Source organism: Polistes fuscatus, unplaced genomic scaffold (genome assembly GCF_010416935.1).
Source record: "Polistes fuscatus isolate 324 unplaced genomic scaffold, CU_Pfus_HIC Scaffold3, whole genome shotgun sequence".
Lineage (NCBI taxonomy): Eukaryota > Metazoa > Arthropoda > Insecta > Hymenoptera > Vespidae > Polistes > Polistes fuscatus.
Window position 1 is genome coordinate 914,170 of NW_025113107.1, and position 12,276 is coordinate 926,445.

A 12,276-nucleotide genomic window follows, 5' to 3' on the forward strand; every position below is an offset into this window, starting at 1 on the left:
GTGTACTGTACGACGAATATCTTCATTTTTACGTAATTATTTTAACGCTCCTGTACAGTGATTACTTCGAGAGAAAAATATTCCTGTAATGTAAGTAGAGTGCATTAGTACATTCAAATAATTGTTAATTAATCGATAGAAGTGTCTATAGTTGATCAAAAGCTCGGAGAATATGATCTATTTACCGTCCTCTTCGAAATTCACCTTCAAACTGGCACTTTGTCCCTTATGAAAGTACTTTTATTAAATGTTGTTTATATGACTTTCCGAACGTTGCGCATGTGTATAAAGGGAATAATACATCTAATAAATAAAATTTAAGATTATAACGCTCTGATTTCAGCTTTTTTATCATTTTTATGTAATTATTTAATCGCTCCTGCGCAGTGATAATTCAAGGGTAAAATGTTACTTCAGTAAACAAAAACTTGATAATTAATGTCTACTCAAATCGTTGCAAGTAAATCTGTCGCTATCTACCGGATTATTACCAATCAGAGGTGTCGGAAAACGCCGAACATGGCGGTCGCAACGAATTCATTTGATACCTGGTTAAGCACAAAATTACAAGAATTAAATACAGACGAGGGTGTTTTCGGATCGTACATAAAAGGAATATTGGAAGGAGATGAAACGGAGGATGAAAAAATCGAGGCGCTTGAAAGCATACTTGCGGGCATAACGGTGAGGACGACACGGATTGTAAGGTTAGAATGTGCTTGGTGTTAGTAGATGAGAAAAGTTAGCCGGTCAAAAATAGCAGAAGTTATGTTTTTATATGGTGCTTAAGCATGTACATTCTTAAAGAAATTATTAGCATAAATGTTTGTTTTATATGACAAAATGATGTTCTTAGAATGATCCTGTGAGAGTATTTCCTATTTTGTTTATTCTTTAATGCATTAGAAATATTAGGTGGACCGGAAAGTAATGTCGTTTCTCAGCATGCCAATATTTGTTAATCATTTGTCAGTTTATTGTGTATTTGAAAGTAGTGCCAAAAACATTTTAAGGTTCAAGTGACTTATTTAGTTGTGAATAATTAAATCTCAAATTTGTTTTTTTTTTTGTACATTTTTTGTTTTTTAATGTAAGAAAATGACATTACTTTCCAGTCCCCCTAATAACATGTATATATATATATAATTTTTGTACATATTTTATGCAAGAGTACGTATGCATATGTGATAATTACGCACGCTCATAGAATGAAATATTAAAGTGTTATTGATCCATTTTAACTAAGCATTAATGTTTAAGCGTTATAAGGGGATAAAGATTTTTAAATCTTTCCTTTATAGGAAGATAATATAAGCAAGCATGTCACTGAAATTCTAAGCGCTTGGGCAGAATGGTTACCAAAAGAGGCAGTTGCCAGTCCTAATGTTCCAGCAGAAGATGTTGATGTCAGATTGGCACGTATGTTGGAGTCGCAGAGTCTTCCGACTACAACGCAAAAAAGTTATACAGAGGAAGAAAGACGAATACGTGAAGCTATATTAGCGCAGTACAGTCAGATGTCTGATGAAGCAGATAGCGAGGGAGATGGGGAAGAAGAAGGAGCTGGAGGTGGAAAAGAAATTGGTATAGAGAAGAATTTGAATGCTGCTAATATAGTGCAACAACTAAAAGAAAGGAGAGAGAAAGCCAAGTTAGAAAGTCAAAAAAAGAAAGAAAAAGATAAGGAAGATAGGTAAGCTTTTTAACTTTCATGTTCCTTTATGCAATTGCGACAAAAAAGTATAATTAATATTTCTTTACATTACAGAGAGAAACAAAAGCAATTAAAAGATGAGAAGAAAGAGAAGCGCAAGACACAGAAGGGTGAGAGAAGGAGGTAGCACTGTTGTGAAGGAATCATATTATATCTTTCTCATTTTTAAATAATTGAATCCCATTACAAGCTGATTTATTTATCTATATATTTTCTTTTGCATGCAAAAATTTCTCATTCATTAATAATATTTTGTTTAGTATTATCGGAAAGATATACGCGCACGAATTTTTAAACGAATTATCTGGTGCTTCTTCGTTAAATTAATACGTACTTCAAATTCTTGTGGTATAATAGTAAATCTTGTACCTTTGATTTTACTAATGTACTTTATCTTTCGTTGTAATCTCTCTATTTATCTTTTTCTATTTTTCCAGTTTTTTTTAACGTCGTCACTCATCGTATTCCGTGATTTGGATTAAAAGTTTATATTCGAGCAATATTAGTAATTCTGTGTTAAATCTTATAGTTACAAATCGTTTTAATATACATATATATATATATATATTTACCAGCTTAGTATATCGTTTTTTTTTCTCTGATTAAATGAATCACGTATTTAATACTGATATGTTAAATAAACTGTTTTAATCGCTATAGAGAAATTTATTTTCGAATGATATCATTTGGAAATCATCACCAATAATTGGGACCAAATAATGATTCCTCCTCCGTTCGCTATAATTTTCTTTATTAGTATATATTTACACACAAGATACTAAGTCGAAACCGAGTCATCTTGGTATTGCATTAATAATGAAAGACAAACGCAGTAAGATAAGGACAAACGAACAAATGATACAAAAGATGATGATGCTTCAGTATCGTATCATTACATATACTTTTCTTTATACTAATGTCATTATCATAATCGTTTATCATTAGCAACTCTCTCTTGTTTGCTAATAATTAAAGATTGCAGGCATAAATTGACGATTTCGCTCTTGCACACTACGGTTTTACGCGTAAAACAAGGGACCTTCCGTTGTTTTAACGCGAAAATTACAAATCATCGTGTAATCGTCTTTTACAACTCTTTTTCTCTTCCTTTTTCTCTCTCTCTCTCTTCTCTTTTCTTCTTATCTTTCTTTCCTCCTCTCTTTTCTTTTTTTCAATTTTTCAACATTCTTGTCGACACGAACGAGAAAGATAAAAAGAAAAAGATGGGTTGGTTGATTATTGAACAACGATCGTCGACAAATATGGAGAACGAAGGACAACCCAATAAAAATGATTTGACATCCATAAGAAAGAAAAACAGAGAGAGAGAGAGAGAGAAAGAGAGAGAGAGAGAGAGAGTGAAAGAGAGAAAGAAAGAAAAGAGAGACAAACTATCCGTAATTCTTCCTTTCATTTCTTTTCGTCATTTCGTCTTTGATTAAGGATTGGATAAATGTTCATTTATTCGAAAGTTCAAAGACGGAACAACTCGTATAAGAGGGGTACGATATTATTCTACGCGACGCTCTTTTTCTAATAAAGAATAAGATGAAATAAGCTTCGTTAAATACGCTCAAATTTAAAATGGCGTATAACTACCACCTATGATTGTCCTTCTACTCTCGGCGATGCACTACTACTAATATGTAAGTGAAATGAGAGATGATGTTGCACAATGCGTCGCGCGTTTATGTTCTTTCTTTTAGTAAGAATCGGTTTTAGCGAAAAATCGACGTAGAAAAAGAAAGAAAGGGGGAAAGAGATAGAGAGAGAGAGAGAAGGATAAAAAGAGAGAGATCGAAGTTGGAAGGAAATAGTCTAGTATATTTATTTGCCAGACGATGATCGTTCCATATTTTCTTTTCTCTTTTACCTATTTTCTCTTTAAAACGTATCACGCGTACAAGTTTTACTAACTAATTTTAAAGTCGATAAATCTATACACGTTGTTAACTCGATAATTAGTTTTACAATCTGATTTTTTTTTCTTCTTCTTTTTAGATATACGCTACTAGTATAGCCTTTTACACGCACGCATGCACACTCCTCTCGCACGCTGGAGGGTTTTTATTTTTCTTCTTTTTTTTTTTTTCTTTTTTTTTTTTTTTTTAAATTTCTTTTCACGTAGAGACAATTTTTCTTTCTAATTTTCTGTTTTTTTTTTTTACATATTCATTCGTTAAAAAAAAACAAATATATCATCTCCAAGATCATGCGTTCATTCCCCTTTAAACTCGGAACACATATTTAGTTTTATAATGTCCAGGACTAGACTGCAACCGAGCTTTTTTCGTCCGCCATTTGTTTCTTTATTTTTTTTTAAATTCTCTTTGCGCGGGTCGATAAAAGTATTTAAGTATTTATTTATTTCGATCTTAAGAACAATCTTGATCGGATAAGAAAAGATGGAAAAAGTTTCATTTCTCTCTCTCTTTCTCCCAACATCCCTCCCATCCCCTCTTTTCTTTTTTTCTCTTTCTCTTTTTTCTTTCATCACACGTTTCTTTTTCGTGTATGAAATCGGGATCGATATATCATTATCGAATTCATTTTCATAATCCTTTCTTTTCGGATCTACGCACGGCGGATATACACGTATGACTGTGTGCGAATGCGTTTTTTTTCGATGCAGAAGATTATACAACAGTGTCACCTATACACATACAATTTGATCCCGCTGTATATAATAATGAACACAACTAAAAACTTAGGGCTGTACAATTAAACAGTATTCTTTTTTCCTTTTTTTTTCTTCTTCTTTTTTTTTTCTCTTGTTTAGGGTACCCCCGAGTTTTTATGGGGTTGTTATATTACTTAATGCACTATTATTTCTATGTTAATTACTATATTTAACTCGTTTTTTTTTGTTTGCGTGATTTCTCTTAATACATACTCGTATATAATATGTATATGCAAAGTAAATACGTGCACAAGTATGTGTATAATATATATCTATGGATATATATTATATATACACGTACGCGTAAATATGATTCATTCTTTTAATCTTTTTCTTTTTCTTTCCCTTTCTCTCTCTCTCTCTCTCTCTCTCTCTTCCTTTCTTTCTCTCTTTCTTTCGGTCTTCTGTATTCTTTCTTTCTCATGCACACACACTAACACACATCACACATTCTACTTTCAGGCACCCGTTTATTCACACATATTACTAAAACGTTATTTTATACACAGTTTGATATCTCCTTTACTGTATATTATACTCAGTTTCTTTTTTTTTCTCTCGATTTTCTTCTTATATAATTACTACGAACGTTAAACTTACAACTCCTCCTCCCTCTCTTCGTTCAAGTTCATCGAACCCCATTTCGCGAAAAGATGATATTCATTATTTCTTTATTTTTCTTCCCCTTTTTCTTCCCTTTCCTTGTTTAGATATTTCGCGAACGACAAATTGAAGAACGCTGCGATAGAATTTAATTAGATAGAAAGAACATAGAATCTTAATTAGGCGTTATAATAGACAGCAACACGATAAACAATGTCCGACAATTTTGTTGTTGTTGTTTCTCTTCCCGAATATGTAAGTATATTAATATTCCCGGTATATCATCGACGTTTACAATTTATTTTTCTTCTATACAAAAAGAAATAGATTATTCTAATTTTTTTCAATTTTTTCGACGAACGCGGCTATTTTCGAAAAGACATTTAGATACGCGATAAGTGTTTGCAAAAAAAAAAGAAAAGAAAAAAAATTCCTTGTGTCGTTGATATGAAATTTAATTACGAATAAAGAAAAGAATTAGCCTTAATCGGGGCAACAACAAAAAATGACCAACAAAAACGACACGGGATAATAATCGTAATAAGCTAAACTTGATTCTTCTAATTGGTGATCCGAAGAAACACGATTTAAAAGTCCTAGAAGATTCGCGAACGCGTCGTGTGTTGGTTATATGTATGTATGTATGTATGTATATGTATATGTTATGTATAAATACGCGATGAGAGAACGACACTAATTTGATTGTTGGATGAAATTGTATACAATCGGTCAGTCTTGTCGCAAGTACTTTTTGTTGTTTTACGTTTAAACCGTACGCGAGTTTTTATTGTTACGATCACTTACTTATCTATTTTTTGTCTCTTCTCATTCAAATGGACACTCGAACAAGATAGATGGTGGTCCACGAGAATTTAATAAACTAATGATCTCAGTCGAGAAAGGATATTACGCGAATTGATCACTCATTAACGTCTAATACATCCCCTCTTTGAAGCCAATAAAGGGGTTTTAGGAAGGTAAAAGGGGAAGCTGATTGATAATTGGCAAACCAAATATATATCGTATGGACTGTTTTCCTAGCGTGCTGATATTTGACGAAGCTTATTATTTTCTATAAGCCTTTTAAATTGGACTAAAACGGGTATAATTGGTCCGACTAATATATCTGTATGAATTATGAAAGTGGATACGTGGACGATTGAACGAGATGATTGATAAATTTTCGTATTAATTAAAATCTAAACGATCAAATTAAATGGAAAAGAGATACTAATAAAAGATACAAGGAAGAGAAATTATTAATGAAATTTTCGATTCGTTCAAGTCTCGATTGAACTGACCAAATATTTTTCGTTGCGAATTATAACGGTAAATATTAAGCTCGGATATATATACTACGATCTTTCGTGATTCTACGAATTTCATTAAAATTGGCGCATCATCTAAACGACGTGTAAATTAGACCAGATTCAAATCACCTTCTGTAAAAATTCATTCCGCGTTCTTAAAAGACGAGTGTTTCCTGGATATTTTTCATTGATTTTTGCGCTAACATTTGAAGAAGTTGGATGTCGATGATGAATAATCTCGGTGAATTAAAGTACGATCTATGAAAAGTGGTGATATATATATATATATATATCGCTTTTTACATAAAGATATTGGTGTAATTAATGTGTGACTGATAATATCGTAATCGTACGAGCAATGATGATAATAATATAATAATAGTAATAATACATATATAATATTAATATTAATTGTAATAAAAGTAAGGATAGTAGTGATGATGATGATAATAATAATTATAATCATAATAATAGTATAATAATAATAATAATAATCATAATAATCATTATAATAACAATAATAATAATAAAAAAAAAGAAGCATTATCGATATATAAAGACGAATTCATATGATGTGAAAATTTTTAGTGAAATTGGCATTTTACGTAGTCAATTACGCAAGCAAATCGCATGCTATTCAGGAATATAATATCGCAGACTTAATTAAAAGCTGTACAATCCTACAAGATAATATTAAAATCTTCATTAATGTTCACACACCTCTCTCTCTCTTTTTCTCTCTCTCTCTCTCTCTCTCTCTCTCTCTTTCTTTCTCTTTCTTTCTCTCTCTCTTTCTCTCTCTCTTTCTCTCTCTCTTTCTCTCTTTTTTCTCTCTCCCTTTCACACATTAATCATGTAATTATAATCTTGTAGCGATATTTTGTTTTTGCAGTACTCATTAGAAAGAAAACATTAGTGATTAATAGTAATGAAATTATTAACGATCGTTATTATTTCTTAATACCAGAGATCTAAATAAGACAGTGGTAGTTTAATATCACAATAAGACTACACAGGCCTCGCGAAACTGGGGCACACTTCGTTTCTTTTTTTATTTTTCTTTTTCTTTTTCTTTTTCTTTTTCTTGTTCTTTTTTAAGGGTTCCTCCTTGCAAATTCTCATTATTATTATTATTGATCAAGATTTTTTTCTCAGCCGTTTTGATGGCCGCGAGAAAATATCTCTCAGATCTTCTCTCAACGTGACGACAAAAAAAAAATAATTGAAAGAAAAAATAAAAAGGAGCGACATTTTTTGAAACACGTTGATTAACGCTTTTCTTTATCCCTCCTTTTTATCTTTTTTTTTGTCACCGTCGTAAACAATTATCTACTATAAGTAATGAACAAAAAAATCCATTCGACACACTACACGGACGATATCTTTAAATTATAATAGAATATTATTTTTTTTTTTAAGCTCGCCCATTGCGGTCGCTTAAAAGGAAACAGTAATAATTATATCTCGTTAAGATTATCGATTAGCGCGACATTCAGATTCTATTGTAATTGTTTTGTCAATGATTGTCGCGCGATGATCATCGACGAAACCATTCTCTCTCATTTTATGTTATACATCTTCGAGAACAAAACATTGATCACACACGGAATAATTTTTTCACGATCATAATGATTTACTACCACGACGGATGATGCGATTTCTGTGAGAAATCTCATTCGATATTTTGACACGTCAAAAATTTGCCGTTAAATAAATACATTAAGCGGACGAGGGGAGTTTAACACGGCTTTTGTTTCGTTAAAAAAGAGAAAACACAATTTTGATACTCGAGTGACAAACTTTACGCCATTTGAATTTAAAAGTTTCAACCATGTTTTGCAAGCGACGATTCTAATAACGGACATATCCCATGTATTCCGTTACGATCAACCAAATCAAAAGTTTGGACGTGCGATCTCGATCTCGATCTCAACCTCGTATAGCTCGATATTAGGGGAAGTGGAGTGGGGGTTGGGTTGGGTTGGGGAAGGGGCTGAGAATTAAATCGATAATATCTTCTAAGCCCTTTTGGCATCGAGAACGTGTCAAGCGTATACACGGGCCAGCCATTTCTAATCGCATCATGTGCTGTCCCTTCGCTCTCACCGCGTATTCACATTCCTAACATTTCTATACGGCAACGTTTGATTTTATCGAAAACGATTCATATTTTTCCTCTATATTGCTCTTAGAAAATTGGAAAGTGTACCTGCCTCTTAAAATCGAGAAAAAAAAAATACTTTCCTCTCGTTATCGATTGCTCATGATTTAGTTGATTAACGCGCTGTTTTAGGCGCTTTAATGAGATCTCTGAGTCGCTAAAAACTCTACTTTTTAGAATGAACAACAACTCTTTATAAATTGACCTGGGCTTTTTCAATCGATTTCTTCATTAGCTTGCACAAAAGTACTACAACACTCTATTGAGTAACATTCTACTCGATTATTATATATCAATAAAGCTTCTTCTTCTTCTTCTTCTTCTTCTTCATCCTTCTATTATTATTCCGTGTACGCTATCCAGAATGTTGCTTTTCTTAGATCCAAAAAAAATACACAGCTGATAGAAGCTAAGAAAATAAATCTGGCAGCAGGTATCGATCAACAACACAACAAGATCGATCCCTCAATCGTTCGATCTAAGAAAGAGAGGAATATAACGCAGAGAACGAACTCGAAACGGAGTAGACACGACGTTTAAAAGTGGCTAGCGTAAACTCGACTTCACAATATCGGTGGTAGGAACGTTCCGGAGTCGTCGAGATTCGGGTCCAGGCTAGAGACAATGTCACCGGTCGAGGCGTGCCTGGACGTCGTTGTTTGAGCGCTACTTGCCAATGCATGACTACTTGCGCTACCATTTAATTTGCTCTTAACGACAAGACTGCTGCTACTCTTGGAATTGTCCGTAGTCGCGGCACCCCCGCTCTTAGAGTTCTCCGACCCGCCGACCCTCTTCATGTGTTTATCGTGCTTGAGGTAGAGAGCGAGAAGACTGTAGGGAGCGTATTCCATGTTTGAAGGTAACTGCAACGATTCGCTAACCGTCAGACGTGTTACAGTTTGCGCGTGAGATGATTGAGTCGTTTCGACTACCGCTGCCGTAGTAGCGTTGCTGTTGTTACCGTTGTTACCGTTGTTCGCGTTCACCGTTGTTGACGACGTCATCGTCGACGACGACGACGACGAGGAGGAACTGGCGTTAACCAATGAAGAACTCAGCCACTCGTGACGTACCGCTTCTTCGGGAGTCATGCGCTTTTTCGGATCCCACCTAAGATTTTATCAAAAGAAACAAACGTTTTTTTTTACGTTCCTTTAATTATTATTCTATTTTTAATCATCAACGCGACAAATCGTTACTATTACCACAAAATATCATTGAAAAGTTAATGTAATATACTTCAAGTATTTTCTATGGTATCATTCTAAATTTAAACTATTTTTTCATTAGATTATCGGTTGTGTAGAACACGAGTTAGGAAACGTATATATATATAGATAGTATAAATCCAATTTAACGCTACGAACTTTGTACAACTTACTCGAGACATCTGCTAACGAAGTCGACGAATTGTGTATCGGTACATCGAAGAACCATTGCTAGATTTTTACTGCCAGCCCATCTCTTTTTCCCTTTGCTATTTGCAACGTATCGTGGAACACCTTTTTGATCTGTAATATAAGCAAATTTTTTTTTTCTCTTTTTTCCATCAATTGCACCAAACCCACGCACCCACACGCTCGTTCTTGCTTTTATTTTTTTTTCTCTTTCATCAATTGCATGTCATGCACCCACGCTCGTTCTTGTTTTTTTTTTTAAAGTTGAACTTTTTATCCGAATTTTGTATCGGTTTCCACTTGACACGAGAGAATGAAAATTTGACAAAAAAAAAAAACTCGAAAAGACAGGTTTGATATTTACCGAAAAAGAGTCTGCGACGCGAAGCGTGATTGATGATGTGTTCTGGAGGAAGTCCTAGTACTTCCATGATGCACGCGAGCTGTTCTATCTCGTCCTCACCAGGAAACAAAGGATATCCCGTATAAAGTTCAGCCAAAATACAGCCAAAGCTCCACATATCGATCGCTTTGCCGTAGGGAAGACCGAGAATCACCTCTGGACTTCTATAAAACCTCGATTGAATGTACGTATATACACGTTGATGGCTGTAGCAGGAAGAGCCAAAGTCTATCACTTTGAGGGAACTGCTACCTCGTTGTTTTAAAAGTACGTTCTCCTGTGAACAATTATTTTCTTTCAAAAATGCGTTCTCCTGTGAACAATCAACTTGTTTCTAAATTACGTTAATCTGTAAACAATTAATTTCACTCGTTTTTAAATCATTTTGGGCTAATGCGAATATTCGTAAAGTATTAACGCAAACACACTGTTCTGAAAAAATTATTTATATTACTAATATGTGCTAGAAGAAAATAATTACCGGCTTTAAATCACAGTGAATGATATTTTCTCGATAAAGCAGTCTAAGACAATTTATCAGACAATTGGCGAATCGTCGTACTAGGCTTAGGGTGAATCCTTGGTAATTGTTCTTTTTGATTAGCTCGTACAGGTTCAAACTGTAAAAATACAAAAATTAGATTCAATTTCGTATCTCGACATTTTAAATGGAATTAGATTTATCGTTGTCGCATATTAACCTCATTAACTCGAAACTGATGCACAAATGGTTCCTGAAATAAAAATATTCTAACATGTGTATCACATTGTGCGATGCGTCGGCATCCAGATCCTTCTTTTTCAGATGTTCCAAGATTCTAACTTCGATCAGTGCTTGATGATGGAATCTCTTTTTGTTTCTACAGAAAATATATGTACGTATGGGTTAGTAATAATAGAATAAACAAGGACAAATGCATAGTTTGAATAAGAATGTGAGCATACTAAATACCTGATGATCTTGATTGCAATATGTTGACCTGTCTTATGATCGAATACTCGAATCACTTGGCCAAAACTACCCTTTCCAATAACTTCTAATATCTCGTATCTGCATAATAATTAAAAAAAAGTGTTTATATCAACGAATCGAAAGATTTTTTTGTATACATCGAAAATTATCGAGACCAACAAATTTTACGTTACCTATAAGAAATGTGATCATGCAGGACTTTGTTGTAGCTACCGTTTTCATCGTCGTAACCGCCGTTTTGGGATGCACCTTCCTCACCGTGAATTTTATTCGCCGACAAACCCAAATACCAAATTTCAGAATATTTTTCTATTTCAGCGCGTTCGAATTCCGGAAGTCGGTATCCATAATACTTCAGAGCTTCCTGAGGTGTCATGGGCAACTTGCCGGCTGATTTGTTGGAATCAAAAGGAAAAAACAAGAAACATTAAGTAACTTTCACTTTCAATACTTTTAAATTAAACGAATGCGAAAAAAAACAAAAAAGAATAAAAATGAATTATTCGTTTATCGAATTGTTTAATTAAATACTAATGGGGAGGAGGGAGGAAATTATTTACGTACGATAAACTTCATGAATGTTGTTGCTGGTTGAATTGTTAGCATTCTTGGCGTTCGATTTATCCACCCGCGTGGGTTTCGTATTGAAGAACGACGGTTTCTGAAACAGAGAAACATAAACGTACCGTCGTTAATTAAATGCACCGCTATGTTTGCTCGAGCGAAAATAAAACAGGCGACTGCTCTTGGGTATATAAGAAAGCTGCCGTTACTTTCTCTGCAAATAACCAGATTAAAATGCGTAAAAGCCTAATCATTCGACGAACGAACGAACGAACGAACGAATTGCATCGACTGTTGTTAATTCCAGAGGTATACCTTTGTCAAAGATTTTTATTTTAGCGTCAATGAAATAATAATGACTTGAGGAAGAAAGAATAGTACGATTAAATATAAGATTTATTCGAATGCTTGTAAAAGGTTTTTTATACGAAGGGATTTGTTAAAAAACAAAAAGAAGAAAAAGTTATA

General features: G+C 33.7%; 2 protein-coding genes across 5 annotated transcripts in view; one reads left to right on the forward strand and one right to left on the reverse strand.

Moving 5' to 3' along the window:
• Nucleotides 1-5: 5 nt before the first annotated feature.
• LOC122520233 (coiled-coil domain-containing protein 43) lies at nucleotides 6-1,908 on the forward strand. 2 transcript variants are annotated; one of them, XM_043640304.1, is made up of 4 exons: nucleotides 6-90; nucleotides 344-684; nucleotides 1,302-1,693; nucleotides 1,769-1,908. In XM_043640304.1, exons 2-4 carry the CDS (start codon nucleotides 439-441, stop codon nucleotides 1,839-1,841), a joined length of 711 nt encoding a protein of 236 aa, XP_043496239.1. In that variant the 5' UTR covers nucleotides 6-90; nucleotides 344-438; the 3' UTR covers nucleotides 1,842-1,908. The 2 variants fall into 2 exon arrangements, with proteins under 2 accessions (XP_043496239.1, XP_043496240.1); XM_043640305.1 differs by having other exon boundaries at nucleotides 8-90; nucleotides 388-684.
• A 6,890-nt stretch (nucleotides 1,909-8,798) lies between these two features.
• The window catches only part of LOC122520209 (dual specificity tyrosine-phosphorylation-regulated kinase mbk-2-like), a 95,595-nt gene continuing 92,117 nt past the window's right edge, over nucleotides 8,799-12,276 (reverse strand). For 2 of the 3 annotated variants that reach the window (XM_043640254.1, XM_043640253.1), the window contains 8 exons: nucleotides 11,809-11,905; nucleotides 11,418-11,634; nucleotides 11,224-11,322; nucleotides 10,973-11,131; nucleotides 10,753-10,891; nucleotides 10,233-10,548; nucleotides 9,853-9,982; nucleotides 8,799-9,581 (listed from right to left, as the gene is read on the reverse strand). In XM_043640254.1, the coding sequence (XP_043496189.1) occupies nucleotides 9,032-9,581; nucleotides 9,853-9,982; nucleotides 10,233-10,548; nucleotides 10,753-10,891; nucleotides 10,973-11,131; nucleotides 11,224-11,322; nucleotides 11,418-11,634; nucleotides 11,809-11,905 (1,707 nt within the window). In that variant the 3' untranslated portion in view covers nucleotides 8,799-9,031. The remainder of the gene's footprint in view (nucleotides 9,582-9,852; nucleotides 9,983-10,232; nucleotides 10,549-10,752; nucleotides 10,892-10,972; nucleotides 11,132-11,223; nucleotides 11,323-11,417; nucleotides 11,635-11,808; nucleotides 11,906-12,276) is intronic. The other variant, XM_043640255.1, reaches the window with a different exon arrangement.

What these genes read in the sequence shown, in the direction of transcription:
- LOC122520233 (XM_043640304.1), top strand. Translation starts at nt 439, where the DNA reads ATGTCTACTCAAATCGTTGCAAGTAAATCTGTCGCTATCTACCGGATT. An exon ending in GCATACTTGCGGGCATAACG is followed by an intron (nt 685 to 1,301) that starts GTGAGGACGACA and finishes TTTCCTTTATAG; the next exon opens with GAAGATAATATAAGCAAGCA. An exon ending in GAAAAAGATAAGGAAGATAG is followed by an intron (nt 1,694 to 1,768) that starts GTAAGCTTTTTA and finishes TTTACATTACAG; the next exon opens with AGAGAAACAAAAGCAATTAA.